The 23,593-nt window shown below is 43.0% G+C and overlaps 1 protein-coding gene across 1 annotated transcript in view; it reads right to left on the reverse strand.

Moving 5' to 3' along the window:
• The window catches only part of MAP7 (microtubule associated protein 7), a 202,352-nt gene extending 179,345 nt beyond the window's left edge, over positions 1-23,007 (reverse strand). Inside the window, exon 1 of the mRNA XM_088452536.1 lies at positions 22,780-23,007. Within this exon, the coding sequence (XP_088308662.1) occupies positions 22,780-22,882 (103 nt within the window). The 5' untranslated portion in view covers positions 22,883-23,007. The remainder of the gene's footprint in view (positions 1-22,779) is intronic.
• Positions 23,008-23,593: the final 586 nt, after the last annotated feature.

A 23,593-nucleotide genomic window follows, 5' to 3' on the forward strand; every position in this document is an offset into this window, starting at 1 on the left:
ATTTTAAACAGCAGAAGCTGCTTGCCTGTACTATTCACATCGCTGTGCGAAAAAGACGCATATGGAGGTAAAGTCGCGCTCTGCGCTACAGAGTCACGCCAGGGCTCTTTAACGCGCAAGGGAGTAAGATGTATGTGGACAGATCTGGATACAAAACAGATGGCATACAGCACAAGTTGTATACAGCAGCATAATATACTATATTGAGTTAGCTGGGCTGTTTCTTGGGCAGTCTTAATAATTAGCACAGCTTGTAACAAATACAACACAATTCATATATGGAAGATATTTAAAAAAATAAGAGAAGCTTTATTAGACAAATTAAACATTCATATGAAAGCCATCAGGAAGCCACAAAGTCAGAAATTAGTCCACATAAACCTAACAAATCCCAATTGGTATATTCACCTTCAAATCTCTAAAGCTTAACAGAGGTACAGACAAACAGATAGAACTTCGGGGGTGATTCAGCAAGGATCTGCACGCAGGCAGCTTTGCAATTACGTCCTTGCTATTATGCAAATGCAGCAGGAGTAGGACACCCCTGCTGCATTTGCGATCCCAGCACTGCGACAGAGGTCGCAGGCTGCGATCACCATCGCGACCAGCGGTGGTGGACGGCGCCTGCTGATTCGGGCCCTTTACCTGGGCTATTCAATTAGGCTCCCTTTTCACCCAATACCTTTGTTAACGCTATTTAAATTGACGTGTTAATGAGCATTAACACAGGTAAATGGATGTTAACACACAGAATCCATGAAAAGTTCACGGATTTGTACGTTAACAGGGTCATGGCACCCATTAACCACCTATTTATCAGGGATTTTTTTTCACTGCTTGTGCAGTGGTGAAAAAAAAAATCCCTAATAAAGGCTGCACTGAATAGCCCCGAGGGGTCAATTAGGCCAAATTACTGCAGCTAATTGAATTTCCCCCTTAATAGCCAAAAAGTAAAATCTGAATTGAGAGGGGCCTGTTAGCACATTCAGAAGATGACCATATCCACAGGCCATTACCACTCCTCTTTCAAAAGTATCAACCAACAGGATGAATGAGCAGACAAACTTTATTTAGATTATTATAGAGTATTGCGGCCACAGTCTGCAGCTTGGAATATTGCACCATTGGCCAGGAAAAGTCTGTAGCTACAGTAGGTCACTCTAAACATGGACCAGCACCTTCTTGCAATATCAATTAAAAGAAGAAAAAAAAAAACACACTATTTGGTATGTCAGGAAGTATAAACAAATTTCTTAAGAAAACTAGATGTGCACAAGACACAAGACATTACGGATATTGATGGTAGAATGGGACCAGCGCAAAAAGTTACAAAATAGGTTCAGCACAGTGGGTAAGAAACCCCTCAGCAGCGGAGGATTAAAATAAAACATTTTAGTTGAATTGTACTATAAAAGACAAGTCAGATTATAAATGTGATGTGGATTATTATGAAGTGGAATAAATATTCTGCAAACATATAGCCACCAAAGCATAAGTAAACTTCATTATTTTACATTTGTCATGACAGTTGATAAAAACACTTTGATATGATACAGTAGAGGGCTAATTGTACAGTCATGTTCTTCTCTGGGTGTAAGCACTGTTTTTAGAAAAGTTTTATTACAACCATACTTCTTCAATGTCTGTCCGACATACATACTGGGGGCCTGATTCAGCAAGGCTCGCTGATACGATCGCGGCAGCAAGAGCGCACGCAGGTCTGATGCGAAATTATGCAAATTACTGTGATCGCAATGCCACTGCAGCACAACAAAGACGCACAATTCCCTTTAGTCACATCCATAATACCTTGCAAGTCTGCGAAAACATCGGTACCATCGAGTACCATCGGAGCCACACACACAATTAAGGCAGGTCAGACTTTACTCACGAACCGCTAAACTTTCTGTCGGTATCTAGAGCTCAGGCTGCATATGCCGTCGCAGGGGCTTAATTATGCACGCCCCTGTAACATAGTTCAAATGCACTAACACGCCTGCGGTCGCCCGACCACCCCCGGTCACCACCTACAAACGGCACTTCCTGTCAATCACTTTGTGATGGGTCTGCTTACACACTGCGATCTCGTGCCTGATCACAGTGGCTAGTTCGCACACTGCTATGCATGCGGAGATCACGAAAATCATCTGACTGCGTACATCTTGGCACTTGCGATCCTTGCTGAGTCACGCCCTGGGATTGCCCTGGGATTATTTCTTAGATAACAAATGTGGTAGGCTGTGACATTTTAAATATAAGTATTAGCCAGACTACCCAGTTATCTGATATATGTCTGGAAACCAGAGATGGCAAGCTTTATTTGAATAATGAATAGCAGAAAAAAAAAAAAGCACTGAATTTCATATAGACTACATACAACCTATTTTTTTAACCCTGTGTTTCCTAAACTTGGTTCTCAATGCACTACAAAAGTCCAGGTTTTATGAATATCAATGCTTGACCACAGGTGACTTAAATAAATATTACCTCAGTCATTTTGATTTAACCATCTCAAGCATGGATATCTTTAAAACCTGGACTGTTAGGGTTTCTTGAAGACCAAATCTTCAAAACACTGGTTTAAACCTCAAAACTGCAAACATAGGGGGAGATTCAATTAGAAGTGGGTTGTACTACACGTCCTCTACTCCCGGCTACAGTACTGGGGGCTATTCAATTAGAGGTCCGAGAACAACCCGAACTAGTCCCAAGTCGGCACCTAATGCAGATTCCTGCTCACACACTCCAGGGGTGGGAGCAAATACCCGTGTTAAGTCCTGCCTTGGGGCTATTCGTGGCCCTCTAATTGAATACTATAAATCTGTGCACCATACCCGGGAGTAGAGGCCGCACAGCAAATAAAAGCCATTAAACATGAAAAAAACTAAAAAGTATTATCAGTAGTGAGTGTGACCTAGTTAATACACTACACATTCATATACCAATTTACACAAATGTCCGCCCAAATGCTACTGCACATATCTGCAGAAGCAATTAACATAGAACAATGTAGCCAAAACCGAAAGTCAATTTTGGGTTGAATTCCATAACCCAATTCTATTGCATAGAATTAATTGGAGTCCAGTGTACCACCTGAACCTTTGCAGGTTGCACCTACTGTATAAGCAGTGTGATGACCATTGACAGAATAAAAACACTGGTAGGATTGAAGGGAGAAACGGCAAACAATGACAGACATCTGGCAACTGCCATACCACAGCTATGAAATATTGTATAACTTAAGAAATTTCATCTACATCTGAAAATGTAACTGAGTGGAATGAACTTTTATAAGAATGCAGACCACATCTCATTATACATTGCAGAACTATCTGAGAATGGGATGTAGTTATGAGACTGACTCCGCGATGCTGCCGGACTCAATCCCGAAGCTGAAAGTCCGACACGGGACTTAAGATAGGCGTCGAAATACAGACGCCTATCTTAATCCCGATGCCGGAACACAGAAGGACGACAGTCCGAAACGAAGGTAAGCCGGGGCTCCCTCAGTGCTAGCTGCGTGGGGGGACGGTTAGGTAGCATAGGGAGATTAGCGTTAGGTTTTTTTTTTTTCGGGGGGGGGTTACGGTTAGACACCCCTAGGGGGAGAGTTAGACACCACTGGGGGGGGTGGAGTTCGTTTTAGGCACTAAGGGGGGGGAGACATGGGTTTAGGCACTAACGGGGAGAGTTAGGGTGCAGGATGGGGAGGGTTGGGCTACAAAGCGGGAGGGATAGTGGGAGAAGGGGATACCAACCATCGTGATGCCGCTGTCAGTATTTTGACAGGAGGCATCCTGACAGCCGGCTTTACATACCGATTCCCTGATAACCACAAATCAGGAAACAGAAGGGAGACACCGAGCCCTGAAATCAGCAGTTAGGCATGCCTTACCTGGGATATATCTTCACATATATATATATTGTCAGTCAGGGCAATGGTAACATAACAATTGTGAGATTTGTGGCCCTTTAATAATGAGACAAAATACATTCCTAACATGGTCTATGTTGACTATAAATAAATCTGTGACTTGTTTTGTAGCAGGAAATGGGAGTATAACATGGCAATTAGGGCTTCTACTTCCGTATATGACCCAGTCATCTAATTAATGCTGTAAATAAGTTATTCAAAACCAATGTCTTTATTTAAAGATAAACACTCTAATCTTTTAAAACAGAAAAGAATGTTTAATTATTTTTTTTTAAATGCCCCTTAATTATGGATACTATGATTTTGGCATAACCAAGGGTGAACATAAAATGTAAAATGTTATCATGTGTACCTCTGAACTCCCTGTGTGGAATGAAAGCAGGGGTTAATTAAATTTGCAGCACCCTGTTGTGGTTTGTGTCTGGTAATACTGGGGGATATTTATACTTGCATAGCTTGGATGTCTCCCCGTAATATATAGCACAGCAAATGCTGTGTATACAAATCATATTAGTCACTACAAGTGTCTTATACTGTACAGTATATCCATATAGGAAAAGCACTAATCTTTAGGCGATTACAGCCTAGAGTAGGCGAGAGGTTCCGTGTCACATGAGGACAGAGGAGTAAGTGCCCACCACATTCAATCAGTGTGGCTCTGCTTCCCCCATTCTACCCCAAAAATGCTGCAGTGGGTCTGAACCGTCTCCTGACGCTGCAGCACTGCAGGCACAAGACGTGTGATCCTCGTGGTAGCTGGACACCGACTATGCAGCTTTTTGATCAGACCCCGCAAAGGAGGGCCATCATAAGGTCATGATGCGTGGTAATAACGTGTGTCTGCTAAAATAGATATTGCTTCACACATACTGTGTATTGAGTCCTCTAATAAGCTATGGAGTAAATTTACTAAGGTTGAATGACATTGAATGAGGCAAATTCGGGCGTTAAATGCATATTCGGAATTTACTAAAGGCTAAAAACTTTGCCTTCTTTGCTCCATTCGATGTCTAAAACTCTGCCGACAATACCTGTAACTCAGCCGGTAACATGTTTTCGGACACAGACCATCGGAACAACTCGGCAGCACTTTGCCATAGAAAGCAATAGGACCTGGAAATTTACTAAGAATTCATATTTGTTTTAATGGCCGAAATATAGTGCAAATCGGCCGCAAAAGACACAAAAAAGAACCCGAATAGAAACTCAAATTGAACACCTTTTTCTATTCGAGTTTCACTTTTGAACCTACACAGATGCATGCATGGACCAAGGAGATTCGGGATACATGCATGTTTGTGTAAATAAACACAGAAGCATGGACGGGGATCCCCAGCCTGGGCTGACTAGCGGTCAGGAGTAATGCTTTGGCTAGAAACAGTCCGGTGCTGGTTCTGGAAATTACAGGGGAACACTATGCATTTTTTCCTCTGTATTTCCAGAACCAGGTTCGGCGCAGAGCCCAGTGCTGGTTGCACTTAATACAGGGGACCCCTATGTAATTTGTCCCCTGTATTCAGCACAACCAGTACTGGGTCTCCAAAGCCCACTGCTGGTTGTTCTTTTGGGGAGGGGGCCATGCCAGTTTTTTTTTTTTAATTTTACATTGAAACACATGGACGAATTTAATTAAATATATCTTCCTAAGGCAAATAACTTTCTTTCATATTTCATATGTATCTATGTGTGAAAATATTGTGTTTATTGAATGCATTAAAATGTCTGTATGAGTGTATAAAGTTCGGGTAAAAAATAAAAAATCTAATATTTTGAATAGAAATGTGCTTTGAATACAGATCAGAAAGTAAAATAATAAACCTGAATTAGAACAGACCTCTTCTAGTGACCTCACGGTGTAGGGGAGTAGTGAACCCCATGGAATTCCTATAATTTAATGAAACAAAGTTGCCAGATTCTAGATCTGCTATTAAGGGCCATATTCAATTAGGTGCGATAAGTTGTTTTGGGCAAAAAGTTTTTCGCCGGTGATTTAATTTTGTCAGGTGAAAACTTATTCAATTCCAAAGACTTTTCGCCGGTGCGGAAAGTCAATGCATTGGAATAGGCGAAAGAGATTCGCCTACGAAAGCTGTCGAAAAAAAAGTGCAGAATTGGGGTTTTGGGGTGCAAACTTGCGGGAACCACCCTCCACCTTTGGGACAGCCACCCAAAGGTAAACTGTGTTAAAAAAAAACATTAAAAAAACGTAAACACCTCAAAAAAGTACTTTCATTTTGGGGGCGAAAAAACCCCCCAAAAAGTTGGGGGACAAACTTAAAAACTAGCAAAATAGATTCCAGGGGGGTACCCAAGTATGCTCCAGATGTTTTTAAGATTGCAAGAGCTTGCGGAAGGTTGAATTTAAATTTTTTTTAAAAACTTCACATTAGCAACTTCAAAATATGCTAACACCCATTTTTATTTACCCCAAATTTGCTGGGACTAGTTAATTTGATGAACAAATATTGCTTAATGCCATTCTTCACCACTTGTGCAAATACGCTAATAGCAAGCTTTTGGAGGAAAAAAAAAGCCCCAGATTACCTTTATTGGGTACTAGAACATCGCTAAAGTGATTCCCTATGTTAGTGCGGCTTTTCAGGGGGTTCAGAGTATTTTCCCAATTTTTGACATTACTCTTCGCCAGGTCCAAATTCGCCTGGTGCGGTTTTCTAATTAAATATGGCAATAAGCAGGGACGCGCGCGACACTTTCCACATGGAAAACCAGAGATGACGGCGAAAGGCCCGGCATGCGAAAAGTACAGGACTTTTCGCACCTAATTGAAAATGCCCCTAAGATTCTGACCAATTCTTAATTTTCCCAAAAACAGAGCTCAGGAGTTTTGATTTAATGTTATTTTTCATAAAATTTTATGTGTGTATTGTGTCATTTGTTGACCTTTTTTATACTTTAAGCAATGTGATATCTTTGTCATATTAAATTTAATTTAATAACGTTATGACTTTGTTTTCTTTAGGGATTTATGTTCTAGATAAGCTTGGTTATTTCATAAATCTATATAATAAATTGATTAAGTCTGTCCTATCTCTTACATGCATGCGCAGTGGGAAACGGAGCATGTGCCGCCTCTCTAACAACTCCCATTGCAGCATGACAGGACAGACCTTAAGCGAAGAGATAAGTATATACAGAAACAGAGCAGCAGGCGGACAGAGGTGCCCGACTCCTTTACTAGTGCTACATAATAAAATACACAAATTGCTTGGTTTACAATAAAGCTGATGGAATTGGTGGTATTTTGAATAAAAGAAGCAATTGAAGAGTTCTGCAGTGTCAGCTTTTGAAGCAAATCTTGGTGTTGGCAGTAATGAACAATTAAGAGCTAGTGTAACATGTAAAGAGGGCACAGTTTAGTCATTTATCAACAGACACTGTATTTTTGTTTATATTTTAAATGGTAAATTAATAAGTTAATTTACCCAGGTGGAGCAAAAGAACAAACGCTTTAAAAATGCATCTGCAGCATATAGAATCTAAATCTGATAAAATCTTCAGCTCACATTGAAGGAGAAACTGAACATCAAAATATTCTGCCTAGATCCCTGCTCCAAAGCGGTTTGTTTTGAAGTGAAGATGGATTGCTGTCTTTGAACACATATACCAGAGGTGTTCGTGGTTGCAGAGAACACTATTCTGTGCCTGTACTCAGGGGCGTCTTAAGAGAGGAGGGGGCCAGTGTGCATTCCCCATGCTGGGTCCCCTCCTCTCTCCCTGGCGGCCAGCAGCTGACTGATGCGGCTGGCCAGCCACAGCAGAGTCAGTAGACTCTGGGCACTAGAGCATGTGCAGAACGCCGGAAAAATGGCAGCGGCAGCCATTTTCCGGTAGTCTGTACAGTGCCGACACCTGACGCGGGACCATGGACAGGTGAGTTTTAGATAATAAGGGTACAGGGTGTGCAGTGCAGTGCGGGGCCCCTCTGCACCGCACAACCTGCACCCATTATAGATACGTCCCTGCCTGCACTGTAACCTGCTTGTGTGAATTCAGTGTGGGAAAGACCAATACTGACTGTTTTCCAATCATCCACACTGTTTTTCGTAATCAGCAATTACCAGGGGTTATGAGGGTGAGTATAGTGCTAAGTCACACAGCAACAACGGCTAGCACCCTCCCTCCACCCCAGTCTTGTCTATGTCCACTTTAATTTTGGCCCACTCTTCAGGATCTAGAGCAGGGGTTCCCAACCACGGTCTTCACTAACAGTCCAGGTTTTAAGGATAGCCATACTTGAGCACAAGCAACTTAATTAGTACCTCAGTTATTTTGATTAAACCATCTGTGCTTTAGCATGGATATCACCAAAACCAGGACTGTTAAGGCCCCCATACATCAGAGATTGATTGCAGCGATCGTGCAATTTGAAAAAGGGAAAGATTTTTATACACAATCGATTGCAAATTGCACGATTGCTGCAATCAATCACTGATGTATGAGGGCCTTAAGTGTGCCTTGAGGACCGTGGTTGGGAATCACTGATCTAGAGCATAGCGTAGTACAACTGAACGGAAAGCTGTCACCCAACTGTGATTTATTATTTGCGAAGCACCACAACACCACTGACTCACAGAGATCAGAATGATTGAATTATATATGTGAGCAGAGTGATTACCAGATGAACCTTCCTATTTTAGAGAGATTGATAATTCAATAATATAATTGATGTTTTATTGTGAAACATTATTTTATTACTATGACTTATAGTGAATAAATTGAGATTTTATATAGATGCATATCTAATGCAACTGTTCTTTTGCACCCCCTGGGTAAATTCATATATATCTTTTAAAATATAATATATACACACACACATATATATATATATATATATATATATTTTTTTTTTTTTTTTTTTTTTATTTCACCATGTTCAACGCCCGGCATCCATTCACAGTGACTGCGGCGTTTGGGGACTGCCCGGCATGTCCATAAGTGCTGGGCATGCCCCCAAAAGTGCCGAAAAGGGGACGCGTAATAATGATACGCCGCTTTTCATTAGACACGCCCCTTTTCTGGGGTGTGCAGAAATGTCCTGCCGCCAGACCTAGGAGTGAAAATATATAATTAATATATTTTTTTTTTTCAATTATCCGGGCTCAATGTATGCCACCGTCACGTGGAAATGAACAAACCAGCTCTTATAATATAGATAAGAGCTGGTTTGTTTATTTCCACGTGACGGTGGCATACATTGAGCCCGGATAATTGTTGTTTTTTTTTATATAGGTTGTTTTGTTGTGAAGATTCAGCCTTAGGCAAGTCCAGAAACACTGGGAAATGTATTTCTCTTTTTATTCGCAATTTATTATTAGGAACGGTTGGGTACAGCTTCCCGTCGGTCAGAATCCCAACAGGGTTAGCATACCGACACTTGTTGGTCGGTATGCTAACCCTACCCCTCTCCCTACCCTAACGTTCCCCTCCCTGTGCCTGACCCTAACTTCCCCCCCTAGAGCCTAAACCTAACCTCCCTGAATCCTAATGCTGGGTACACACTGGCCGATATATTGGCCGATCAATTTAATCGCCCAATATATCGTGCCCCTGTCAGCCAGTGTGTACAGACGATATGTCGGTGAACAACCTCGTTCACAGACATATCTGTTCATTGAATGTGCAGCACAGCCAATGCGATATGTCTGCAGACATATCTGTCCATCGGCAAGTGTTTACGGGTTGTCGAAGCTGGATTATTGGCTGAGACAAGATCAGTTTAAAATTGAATCGCAGCGACACCATCTTGTGACTGGCCGCAAGACACCATATTGGAAATGAGATCGCAAGACGCCATTTTGCGAATGGCCGCCTAAGCGCCATTTTAGATAAACTCACACTTTAGTACATGTGGCGATATTACTATTAGCATCATGCAAATGCATCTATGACCATCGCCATAAGTTACGGCGATTCACCAAAAGCCCATTTCATGACTTTACGTAGTTTGGGTGCTCTGGATAAAGTGTATATTATTATAATTCCCCTAAAGGATATATTTCAGAAATGGCTTTACAGTATGTCAAAATTGGATTGCATTAGCTAAACAGAGCAAATGGCCACGTGACAACTAGCCTGTGTAGACAAGCTTCCTGGATATAACGTCTGCTCTCACTCCAGGTGGCTCTGCTCGAATACACACCTTACATTAGCAGGCTTCCTGCAATAAAATACCTTCAAAGCCAAGAGTGTTATCTTATGTTTTGGGTCTTGTAGCTGTGCTAATTTGCATTTACACAAGAGCCTGGGAGAACAAAGGACTTTACTTTTTGAGCCTGGGAAGGGTGGGGGCTGCTGAGAGAGGGGGGCGTGTGGAACTATAAGGCTCAGCATTCCACACTGCTAGGTGTTCACTTAGTTTAAGTGAGATTTAAGTGCACCATTTCTCATACACACATTAATACGCACAATTGCGCTGGTAACTAATCGCATATTAGCGAATGCATAAGATCCTATATGAAAACGCTGTTCATTAGCTTTATGCGCACGCATCTGCTCCAAGTTAACTAGCGGCTTTATATCAAACCCTGCATACTCACACATTACATATTCACATACAAGGTTCCATAAGCTTTAAGGTATAACATTTAAGTTTGTTCATTTAGTATAAATGCTGTGAAATAAAGATTATTTGGTAACTAAGGTTATATACATGATAAGTAAGCCGTGTTTGGTATTGTACTGATGCGTACTCTTTCAACAGAATTCCGGTATTATCGGTGTGGAGATCGCATCATGCATTCTCAACTTATGGACCGCAGAGACTTCAAGCAACAAAATGTATATTATATGAACAACTGTTAGGATGTTGCATGGGGCGGGAAACCAGAGACCCTCAGTTGTTGGAGGCTGAGTTGTGTCTATTTGAATCAGCCTGTTAAATGCTCTGTAACAGATACATCCCCCTTGAGGACCAATGGCATCAGCAACTAACTTCTCTATTGTGTTGTCTATTTCTGGGGGGTATAAATATGTGTGCTCCAACACTGGGTCTTAGTCTTCTTGCTGAATGCTGACTGACGAGGGGTTTCTTGCTGATGCCTAACATCTGGACCAGAGAGCGCTGCGTATGTATAATTGTACTTGGGTCTGTATAATTCCTTTGCGCCGAATTGTGTATGGATCAATAGCGTGTAAATGACTGTACTTTTACTTGAATAATACTTTGTGCTTTGGAACCACACGTCCCAAGTCTGGAGTCTTTATTTACTGTATGACTGCGAACGCAAAATAGCGTCATCATTAGAGGTTTATAGGTAGGATATTAGAAGGTATAGGCAGGGGTATATAGAGGTTCTAATTCAGTATCGTTAGGGTAATCAGCCGATGGTGCAGAGAGGGGGGGGTGGGGGAACCACGAGCGGGTACTACTTACCCGGCTCCAGCACAGCTCCCCATCAACAGCAGCCCAGTACACGCTGCTGTGTGCTGGGCTGCACTGAGAGACTGTCCGAGGCTGCTAAAGCAGCAGCCCGAGCAGTGTCCTATGCCAAAGGGGGGGGGAGCGATCACGCTGATCGCGCCCCCCTTTGGCTGTGCGCCTGGCTGAGGGGCACACAGCACACCCCTCTCCAGCGTGCAGCGCAACATCGAAAATGTTTTTGTTTTTTTTATCGAAGGGGCATGGCCACTCCTGCCACAATTAGGCCACGCCCCTACCCACCCGACATGCTGCAACATGCAGATGATGGTCGTTCAGTGTGTATGAACGCCCATCGTCTGTCAGGTGTGTACCCACCTTAAACCTAACCTCCACCTCCCCTAAACCTAACCTTCCCCCCTTAGTTGCTAACCCCTAAACCTAACCCTACCCCGCTACTTACCTTCGGTATCCTGGCGGTCAGGATGCCGGAGTCGGTAATGGAAGCATTGGCATCCCCACCGCCGGGATGCCGAACGTATCCCATTAATATATTACTACAAGTATTTAAAAAAGAAAAAAAAGAATGTCCAGGAAAATTATCCAATATGCGTTCAGTTAGCTGTAATTCAACAAAGATCAATGTATAGATCAGCGAAGCAGTCGGGTTAATAGCAAAGATATTTAGGAAATAAGCAGCATTGAGATTATAAATTAGTAACAGTAGAAATTCTGATAATTCATAATCAGCAGTGTTCCAAATGATTCTCGGCTAATATCATACTTGCCTACTCTCCCGGGACCCGCGCGAGGCTCGCGGTTTTCCGGGTAACCCCCGACACCCTCGAAAGAGTAGGTAGATCTCCTGCATCCCGCCCACTTCCTAGTGAAGTGGGCAGGATGGGGAAATTTTACAAGAAATCTGCGGGTCCGTACGAAGGGAAAGGGGCTAAATGACTAAATCACTTAATTTACCCCCACACCAGCAAATCACAGACTTTTCCTGTAAAGGGTTGGGGCCTAATGACAGCTATAGTCTAGCTTGTATCCTGGCATTGGAGTCTCCGGTGCCGCTGGGTGAAGAGGACAGGACACTGAGTGCTGTTGGACTGAATATCCTGCGTGTCTCCATCAGCTGGCGTGCGTCTCACAATGCGTGTCACTGGGGAGGGTCAACTGACGCGTTTCTCTGCCCTTTTCCTGGCAGTTTCATCAGAGGACATAATTGGGAAAACCACCGGTCATCGGAATTTTAAATGAATGTCCAACTCTCTTATTCAAGTTAGATAAGGGGAGTACCACTTAGAGACTGGCAGTGAGATTCCATTGTTGTTTGTATGGTATACACTATTGGGGAGACAGATTAACCTTCTAAAGAGTGAAGGGGACAAGTGGTGAAGTGGCCTCTAACAACCATTCAGAGCTCGATAGGAATACAGCCCAATACATACTACCATGCGGTCACTCTCCTTTTTACTGGAACGGCAGTACATGCGCAGGAGAATTGTTACAGACGTGGCAGGAAAGCAGTCAGGATTCTGACATGTTTAGACAACTTAAAGCAAGGTAGTTCAGTGTCAGTCCCCACTTGAGTCAATTTACAGCTCATTTATTTAAGAAGATATGATCACTTAAGACCTCAGCAGGTAGTACGCATAGCACCAGGGGTACAATTAGCAAGTCTAGGTGATACTCAAGTTCAAGTACCATCTACACAGTCTTGGGAACCCAGCCTGCTGTGCCCGATCGCACAGGAACAGCCATCTTCCAAGTTACTGGACCTCCCCTGCACAAAACAGAGAAGTCACACTGATTGAGAGCACACAGTGTTTAGACTCATGCATTTTTTAAATGCTATTCTGACATCACAGTCTCCCCAGACTGCTGACCGATCACAGGAGACATGTGAAACAGCAGTCAACACACAGTGTTCAAACAGAAAGTGAACTTGAGTTCACTTCCTTGTCTAAAGGCACCCATACATGGTGCGATACAGCAGCCGATCCGATGGATTGGAACGATATCACTGCTATATCGTTCATGTGTGGGTATGATACCGGCCAGTGCGCGCTCCTGTGGGATCGTACTTCGCTCCTCCAGATCTTTCTGCATGTTCATTTGATCTGGGGGAGCGATGTACGATCCCATGCAGCGCTATGCGGGTGTAGGAGGGGGTTGCCTGCATATCGGGCGGTCGGCCGCCCAAATGGTCCATGTGTGGGGACCGTCCGATATGTCGGCCGTCAGATCGCAAGGTGCATATCGCACTATATATGGGGGCCTTACAGCTGGGTACACACTATACGATGTGTGACCCAATGACAGTACGATGTGTTGTAATGATACATCATGAGCGCTATACACACAATCCGGTGTATGACGGTGCATGTAACAGCACCGCATCGTTCATTGCATTGTCCCGTCTGCTGTGAAGAACAGCAGATGGGACGATGCAATGAACGACCATCGATTATGACGGATCAGACACACTATACGATGTGTACAATATATTGTTTCGATCTGCGCGTGTATGCAGATTAAGCTAAATAGAACAGAGCAGCAGCATGAAGACACAGGATTATGGCAAGTGCAGGGGCAGAGAGAGAGGCTCCTGTGGAGGGCGGAGGGGCAGAGAGGGTCACCTATGAAGGGGAGGCAGAGAATAGGGCCTTTGAATTTGGGGGGCAGAGAGGGGAGTCTGAAGGGTGGGGGGCAGAGAAAGATGCCTTTGAAGTTGGGGGCAGAGAGAGGAGCCTGTGAAGGGTGGGGGGCAGAGAAAGGTGCCTTTGAAGTTGGGGGGCAGAGAGAGGAGCCTTTGAAGTTGGGGGCAGAGAGAAGAGCCTGTGAAGGGGAGGCAAAGAGAGGAGCCTGTGGAAGGGGTTGGCAGAGAAAGATACAGGGGATGGGACAGGCAAAGATACTGTAGGTATCTGTGGAAGGGGGGGGTGGAGATGAGGCCTGTGGAAGGGAGCAAAGTGCTATGTGGAATTTATGTCACAATGTTTATAATTCATACTTTCTGCAAAGTGGTAATTGCATTATTCCTAGTGGCTATAAAGCCAAGATTCCCAAACTCCGCCATTACAATCCAGGTTTTAAGGATATTCATGCTAGAGTCCAGATGGTTAAATCAAATTGACTGAGGTACTAATTAAGTTGCCTGTGCTCAAGCATGTATTTGCTAAAATCTGGACTGTAATGGCAGGGAACCTCTGCTGTAAGGTGCTTGTCAAAAATAGGTTGACAGTTCTTAATTTGGAGACAGCCTGCAGTGTGATTGTTTACCTAGCAGTGTCAACCACTTGACTACTTTTCTCATAAAAATCGCAGCAAGTACTGAGCAACATCTGAATGTTTTGTTTTTATTTTTAGTAGAAACATCTATTCTAGCATTCAAAAAAGGAACAACAGCATATTTTACCCCAGTCTACAAACAATACTGATGCCAATTTACATTTCTTTGACACAATATTAGACAATGCCAAGTACAGCATACAATTAGAACATGAGTTAGGAGATATAGGAAGTTGGTTTTGGACTTGTGTGCCTGTCATGAGACAGCCAAGTTGTTAGAAAACAAGTGCATGTTTAACTTGTTTAGATTGAACAAGGTTAAGAAAAGAATTAGGAGGGGTTAGTGTTACGTCTACAGGTCTGTGTGCCACACCCAGGTCCACCCTGCTTTGGAAGATGCCAAGACAGTTCAGCCCTCCCCTTCGGAAACAGAGGACAGAAAACACTGGGCTGGAGCCACACCTGTATCCTGCAATCTCCTATTACATCCATTGGTGCTTACAGAAACTTGAATTCTCATCTTTCTGACAAGGTTTAAGCAGTTGAAAACCTACACTTTCATTCAGCAACAGTGGAAGTTCTATTAAGCTATAATGCAATTTAAATAAAAAGCTCACCTTTGCCGAAAAGAAATCCACATGGTATCACACTTAGATAATTTACAGCTGTGTTTCCCAACTCCAGTCTTCAGGGAGCCCTAATGCTGGCTACACACCTGGGTGACTTGTCCGCCAACCCAGGGATGTGCAAACTGTGCGGCTGATTGTTAAGCCAATATACATTTACCAATCTGCCGCTCCATGCATCAGCGCTGATATCACAACTGAGTGGGCATTTAAATTGCCCGACCAGTTGAGTTTTTAGCCGCCAGTGGTCCCTGCAGCAATTGTACAGGGGGTGGTTGAGGGTCGCCTGTACACTGCCAGATGTGCCGATACATCAGCAATCTATCGGCAAACAATGCAGCCCCAAGCAGCTGGTGTTAGGCATGCGCGGCGCCACCGCCACGCATGTGCAGGTCCCTACGTCTGCCAGATTCATTGAGCAGGCACCGGTACTCAAGCCAGTAGCGGCAGCCCCCTCAGGTAAGAGGGCAGGAGCTGATCACAAGTGAAATAATTAGCTCCATATGTAGATCTTTCAAAATATTTCAGCCAGCAATGAAGAGTCTTCATTCTAGCACCCTGCACCCATCACAGCCAATGCAGTACCTCTTTCCTGCCTGGGGTGGCGCTCTCTGTTCTGGTGCTTCAAGCACACTCAGCTGATGCAACAAACTGCTGAGATAGACTTTTGTATGCTAGAAGCACCAAGCCAGGAAAGAGGAACTGCACAGGTTTTAACAGGAGCAGGGTGATAGAATGAACACTAAATGAATATACCAGCTAGACCTGTAGAATATGCATTGTAATTCTGGGTACACACCTGAAAGATATATAGCTTGTTCGAGCAACGGACGATATGTCGATGGGTACATCGGCTGGTGTGTACACCCGATAGGTCTGTGAACAACAGTTTCATCTGGCTGGCTGTACAGTCGACCGTGCGATAGGCGGACAGTGTTTGGGACCATAAGGTCGAAGGTCCTTTGGTCCCATACATTACCAGGTATTCATTCCAACCAGCCAGATTGGACAGATGTCTGACAGATGATTGTATAGTATATTCCCAGCATAAGAAACATATGCAGAATACGACCATATCTCACACAGGGGAATATGTACTAAGCCTTGGGGGTCTATTTAGCATTAGTGTCGATACAGTCACGAATATTTTCGGGCAACATTGACATATATTATAATTTTTTCCCCTGCTATTATCTGCCAGGTATAGGGTGTGGATTAACATATAGACAGTAAAAAGGTTGAAAGTGTCTAGATAAACACCAGATGTTAAGGCCCCCATACATCAGCAATCGATTTTGGTAATTCTGCAATTTTCAGATTGTATAAAAAAAAAATCTGCAATGTACAGTATGGGCTTCACAGATTGCAACTAAAAAGTGATTGGAATTGTTAAATCAGATTGTCCAACATGTTGGATTTCACAGATGGATTGGGGCTGTAGATTGCTAGTGTATGGAGAGGATCAGCAGACCGTTACTAGTAAAATGACCAGCCTTTCAAGATTGGAAGATCTGTGTTTGCTGAAAATGATCTGCAAATCACTGAAAGAGATCTGTAATGTATGCGCGCAGATTGCTAGATTGGGAAATCCTTTAGACAGTCAATAGGTCGACTGGGACAAAATGTCAACATGTAAGAAGGTCGATAGAAACAAATTGTCAACACACAAAAAATAGTCAACTTTTTTTTTTGCCCTAATCTTCACCCTAACCCTCCATCCTGGTGCCAAACCCTAACCCTCTGGGGTAAGTGCATAACCCTAACACAAAAAATTAAAAATCGTGTGACCCTGTCGACCATTTGTATCAGTCAACATTCTTACATGTCAACCTTTAGTGTATCGACCTTTTGTCCCAGTCTACATATTGACTGTCTAACATCTGGTGTATATCTAGACATTGTCAGCCTTTTAGCTGTCCATCTATAGTCCGGAACCCAATTGTATATTGTTTGCCCAACATAACATGTATGTAACAGAATTTGTCAAGAATGACACCTAGTCAACGAGCTTGAAGGGTAGAGTTTATTGCCATGCTGTCAACAGGAATAGAAATGGCAGGTCAGTAAATACTTTTGGACATTGGAAATATCTTTTTTATTTTTAAAGAATGAGTTTGAGATTGTGAGATGACATCCAAGACGAAATGGCACAAAGACATTTAGTAACGTAGATGGTGAGAGATCTGGAGATGACAGGTAGAGTTCATACATATCATCCACATACAGATGCTACCAAAATCCGAAAAAGTGGATTCGTTTGCTAAGAGATGTGGTATAGATATAGAAAAGCAGAGGACCTAGGACTGAGCTGTGTGGTACTCCAGCTTATAGAGGGAAGAGAAGGTAGATTCAGAAAAATAGACAGCGATTTCATAAATAAGATGAAAACCAGAATAGAATGTTGTCCTGAAGACCTAGATATTGTAGTGTTTGTATGAGAAGAGAGTGGCCAACAGAGTCAACTGCAGCAGAAAGATACAGGAAAATTAAGAGTGTGTGTAATGGCCATTAGACTTAAGTTGGCCACACACTAGACCAACTTAAATCCAACCAGCCAACTAGTTGATTGGTTGGAATGACAATCTGGTAAGGTATGAAAGCAAATGACAATCAGCAATTTGCTCCCAAACGCCGGAAAATAGACAAAACTGTTGTTTGTTAAATGTTTGATCTAAACAATTTGTTCAAACTTGTCTGACGACCATTTTCATCTGTTTTCTGGCATTTAGGAGCAAATTGCTGATCATCAGTTACTCCCATACGTTACCAGATTTTCATTCCAAACAATCAACTAGTTGGATGGTTGGATGAAAGTTGGTCTAGTGTGTGGCCAGCTTTAGCAGTGATCAAATCATTCACCACCTTAGTGCTGTCTCTATGGAGTGTTTGGAATGAAAGCCTCACTGAAGTGGGTAGTTTGGAGGGGCAAAGTAGCTGACAGAAGGGATGGTAATAGAAGACTAGAATAACTTTCATGTCTCAGTCATCCACAGAATTTATATATTAATTTTTCACTAATCATAGATTGTAAGCTGATTTGGGATCATCATTTCCTTCTGTTTCATGTTGCTGTCCAACATTAATTTGTAATATGAGTTCCTCAATGGACAGCACTGCCTGCATAATGTTTAATAAATAAATAATGATGTGACTAGAACATATTGACCAGAAATGAACAGACAACCCTTGGGTCACATGTTTTATTAGGAGATTTGTTTGTTATAGCTTGTAACAATGGTTTAAAATGCCTGCCGATATGCTAATACAGACAATTTGGGCATGCAATCCCGGCGGTCAGAATCCCGGCAGTAGAATCCCGATGCATGTAAGTATTTTAACCCTTCCCCTAACCCACATTTCCTGTAGCCTAACCCCCTCCCTAGTGCCTAACCATAATTCTCACTATCGTGATAGCAGCCATCAGGATTCAGTCCCTGGGATTCTGGGCCTGATTCTGACCCGCTCGCGAGTGCTGAGTGCTCGCAAGCGTGTCGATGGTGCCCAAGTGCGCATGCGCACGACGGAGGCGCCTCCTTCGTGCGCATGCACAAGACCCGAATAACGATGGCCAAGCCGTCGTTAAGGGTCTCGCACCAGAGGGGGCGTGCTGTCGATGGTGATTGACAGCACGCCCCCTTTGGTGGGCGTGCCAGGGGCGTGGCTGCCCAGACGTAGGCGTTCCCATTGGAATGCCTACCATCTGGCTCCGGCCCCACTGACATCACTAGTGATGTCAGTGTGAGTGCTTATGGCTCTGATAAAGCCTAAAGCACTCCTGGGCTTTCGGCAGCGAGACCCTACCGCAGGGTCTCGTCGCAAGCCCGATGGTCGCGATGGTCTTGACCATCGCGACCATCATTTTGGCCGCTCGCTATAGCTGTGGGTGGTCACCCACAGCTATGCGAGCGGCCAGGAGGCCGCTCCAAAAAGGAGCAGGGACAGCCCTGATTCAGAGCGAGCGCTATGTCAGAGCGTCCGGCTCTGAATCAAGGCCCCTATCCGCCAACATTGTCTGCGCTGGGATGGAGACTAGATCCCATTACAGACAGGTGCCTCTCTTTTCATTTATTGTTTAAATGTATTACTGAGACTGAGGATAATGTGCAGCCTGTGAAGATTAGAGGGCCATCCAATGTGGCTCCTGAAGTGTATCAAATTGCCTATCAGTAAGGTAGACACAAATGCACAAGACATATCTACTTTAATAATACAGCTCATTAATGATACTACTTCTTTATTCAGAACTAGAGGAACCATATACAACTCATTATTAAACCTATTATCCCCCATCCATTTCAACTCCACACCCTGTATGTATGGACAACAAATACAATGGTCTCTGACAGTTATTACTACAATCTATATATTACAGTACATAGCTGTTAGGGGTATGACAGTATATACATTGGCAGGTGGCATCGCATCATTCCCAATAATAGACAGCATGTGGATTGTCTAATATGTTATACATCAAACATATTATGCTGCCTAATGGCCATATTAGAATAGTCAGTGTCCCATTCACAAAGCAAATACCACTTTATTATGTTAAATTGAATAAAAAAACAAAAAAGGGTTAAAAGTCCAGTGAATGAACGATAAAGAGAATTCTCATATTTAAGGGGCTGGTGTATGTAGAAGACACAAAGCAACTATTTTGCTACATGTGCCATTATTATTACTATGGGCTCGATTCAATTGAACGCAAATTAAATAGTGCTGGGAAGGAGGTCCCGGAGATATTCAATTCAGCGCGATTCAACAACGATTTTGTTACCAACGATTTTATGAACGATTTTCTGTCAGGTTTTTTAATGTGTAATGAACGATTTTTATGAACTACAAACGATTTTTGCATATTCCCTTAATGAAAATCGTTGAGTTGACAAGTCTGACTGAACTACAAACGACAAACTACAAACGTGAACGCGCATGAATGATAATCGTTCATCGTTTGACTCAGAAAGTGAACGATTTTTGCAAACGATTATCGTTAAACGATATCGTTTAACGATAATCATTAAAAAAATTGTTGTGTGTGTATGCAGCTTAAGACATTAGTCGGTAAGCTATAACTGACTCACTGTGAAGCTCTATAACATAGCAAAGATATTAAAATGAAGAAACAACATTAGAAGCAAGTCAGATATATGGTTATAGAGAAGCACTAATCTGGACATTGAAAATCGCTTGGAGTTCAGTACAGTCCATTATACAGAATTGGTAGAAGTATGAAATTAGATCACACTGCCTAGATAAGGCTGACACCTTAAGAGGCATATGTAGCAAAGCTTGATGTGAGATAAAATTGTGAGATATATATTACCAACCAATCAGATTCTAACTTACATTTTGCAGGCTGAGTTTAAGACATGATAGTTTGGAGCTGATTAGTTGGTGATATATATTTCACAATTTTATCTCACATCAAGCTTTGATACATATGCCCCTTAATGTATTAATTGGAAGAGAAACAAATGTGAGCCCATCTGCGACACTTATAAACTTACACAAGTTGGCTGTAATGATATAAGATGCACATACAACAATATTTAAAGCATTGCTTGAAATTAGCCTTTATGGAAGTATTCCATCACAATAAAGAAATCCTGTCTAAAAGTAATCCATATCGCTGCCTGCTTCTATGTACAAGATACTGAAGAGACGTGGCTGAAGTCCTCTGCTCTGAGTGGATAGAAGTGTGATTTTTGTACTGAATACTAAGTATGTATGTTGTATATCAAACTCTGCAGACCATCAAGGTATTGGGTTAGGTGGTAGCAACATATGGCTATGGATGCCTTTCAGTAGCAGTGACTAGTCATTTTGTCAGGATGTGAAGATGACAGGTGCACAATACAGACAAATGCTGGATAAAACTTGCTACTCATTGCCAAAATGCACCAACTGGGGAGGAAGTCTGTCTTAAAACAAGAAAATGATCCAAAGTACACAGCAAGAGCAACACCGGCCAGAGTCCTGACCTTAATCACACTGAAAATGTGCAACAAGTCATCAAATACGTTGTCTTTTCCCCAACGGCCAGATTCAGTTTCTGGATATTTGCAAGAAGAATGGGCAAATACTTCTCCATCTGTTCAGTTAAAAAGCATGCTGGCTATAATATCAGAGTCAAAATAATCTTGAACATTTCATATTTAGTTACTGTATTTCAGAGGCTATGCGATAGCTGCTACTGACAAGTCAAATTTTAATTATGTTAACTTCATAGATATAATCACTAAGTGGTATGCTGATTATGTCAGGGTACAAATACTGAAGGGGATCTATCCACTACCATGGGGATAAATTGATCTGAATACAGCTTGTTGTAGACTATAAATATGTCAGTATAAAAATATAAGGAAACGCATCTTTAACATGTCTGGAAATTGGGGACAAGGATACTATATAAGGAGTTTGGATATCTGTTGGCAAATTGTTTTGAACAACTGAGACCTCTAGTGCCACAAATGAGACTTCTCTAAAATATTTATTCTCATCCAGCAGGTGACTCACCCAGGCTCACAGGAGTCTCTGTGTACAGACAGCAGCCTATAGCACACACAACCCGTGTACATACAGTAGCCTATAGTACACACAGACGCAACCTGTGTACAGACAGCAGCCTATAGTACACACAGACGCAACCTGTGTACAGACAGCAGCCTATAGTACACACAGACGCAACCTGTGTACAGACAGCAGCCTATAGTACACACAGACGCAACCTGTGTACAGACAGCAGCCTATAGTACACACAGACGCAACCTGTGTACAGACAGCAGCCTATAGTACACACAGACGCAACCTGTGTACAGACAGCAGCCTATAGTACACACAGACGCAACCTGTGTACAGACAGCAGCCTATAGTACACACAGACGCAACCTGTGTACAGACAGCAGCCTATAGTACACACAGACGCAACCTGTGTACAGACAGCAGCCTATAGTACACACAGACGCAACCTGTGTACAGACAGCAGCCTATAGTACACACAGACGCAACCTGTGTACAGACAGCAGCCTATAGTACACACAGACGCAACCTGTGTACAGACAGCAGCCTATAGTACACACAGACGCAACCTGTGTACAGACAGCAGCCTATAGTACACACAGAAGCAACCTGTGTACAGACAGCAGCCTATAGTACACACAGAAGCAACCTGTGTACAGACAGCAGCCTATAGTACACACAGACGCAACCTGTGTACAGACAGCAGCCTATAGTACACACAGACATAACCTGTGTACAGACAGCAGCCTATAGTACACACAGACATATCCTGGTATTACAACAGCAACAAACAATCACCATAAACAGTATGTGTATTCAATTACATTTCCATTTAAACAGTAGATTCCTGAACATCCGTAATGGTTTTCTCCTATGGCGTCCAGTACAGTAGCTGCATTTCTAGCACAGGTATATGATAACTGACCAGGACATGTTTCTATCATAGGAGCACAGGTGTGGGGCCATGTCTCCCTGTCCTGTAACGTGTGCAAAGGGAAAGGCCATATAATCCACCATGCTACTACCTGTGTGCGCACTGGCCGCCTCGCCTGCGGGATGTAGGCTCATCCTGACGGTGCCTGTGTCTGACTTTGCGCGGTCCTCTTGCATTAGCTGTATCTCCGCCATGTCTAGGCTGACGTCACCCAGGAGAGCGTGCACCTCCCCACCCGAGGCTCCCCGTCCACCGGCAGGACAGGTGAGTTCCACGCGTAGGAATTCCTGTGGAGCCGCGCCACCTACAGGTGTACAGGTGGAACTGCAAGACGTAGAGTGAAACGGAGAGGGAGATGGACTTGGCCTTGGAGGATGATAAAGTGGAGAGAGATAAAGTACCAATTAATTAGCTCCTAAGTGTCAGTTTACAGGCTGTGTTTGAAAAATGACAGTTAGGAGCTGATTGATTGGTACTTTATCACTCCACACTATTACTCTCCAAAGCTTAGTGCATCTCCCCCAAGGGGAGAGAGAGATTTTGAAGAGAGTAAGCTGAGCATCCACTATACAATTTCTGTCAGATATCTGTCCAATCTGGCAGGTTGGAATGAAAACCTGGTAATGTATGGGAGCAAATGACAATCGTCCATTTGCTCACAAACACTGGAAGATATCCAGATATTGTTGTTCAGACAAATTGGTTAAAACACAGGAATTAAACAAATTTGAGCAATTTTTTTGTCCTTTTTTTCAGTGTTTAAAACCATATGATCGACTGTCATTTGCTCCCATACATTACCAGGTTTTCATTCCAACCAGCCATACTGGACAGATATCTGAAAGAAAATTGTATAGTGGATGCCCAGCTTCAGGGTTAGATGTACTAAGCCTTGGAAAGAGATA

Source organism: Taudactylus pleione, unplaced genomic scaffold, assembly GCF_031769625.1.
Source record: "Taudactylus pleione unplaced genomic scaffold, aTauple2 ptg000006l, whole genome shotgun sequence".
Lineage (NCBI taxonomy): Eukaryota > Metazoa > Chordata > Amphibia > Anura > Myobatrachidae > Taudactylus > Taudactylus pleione.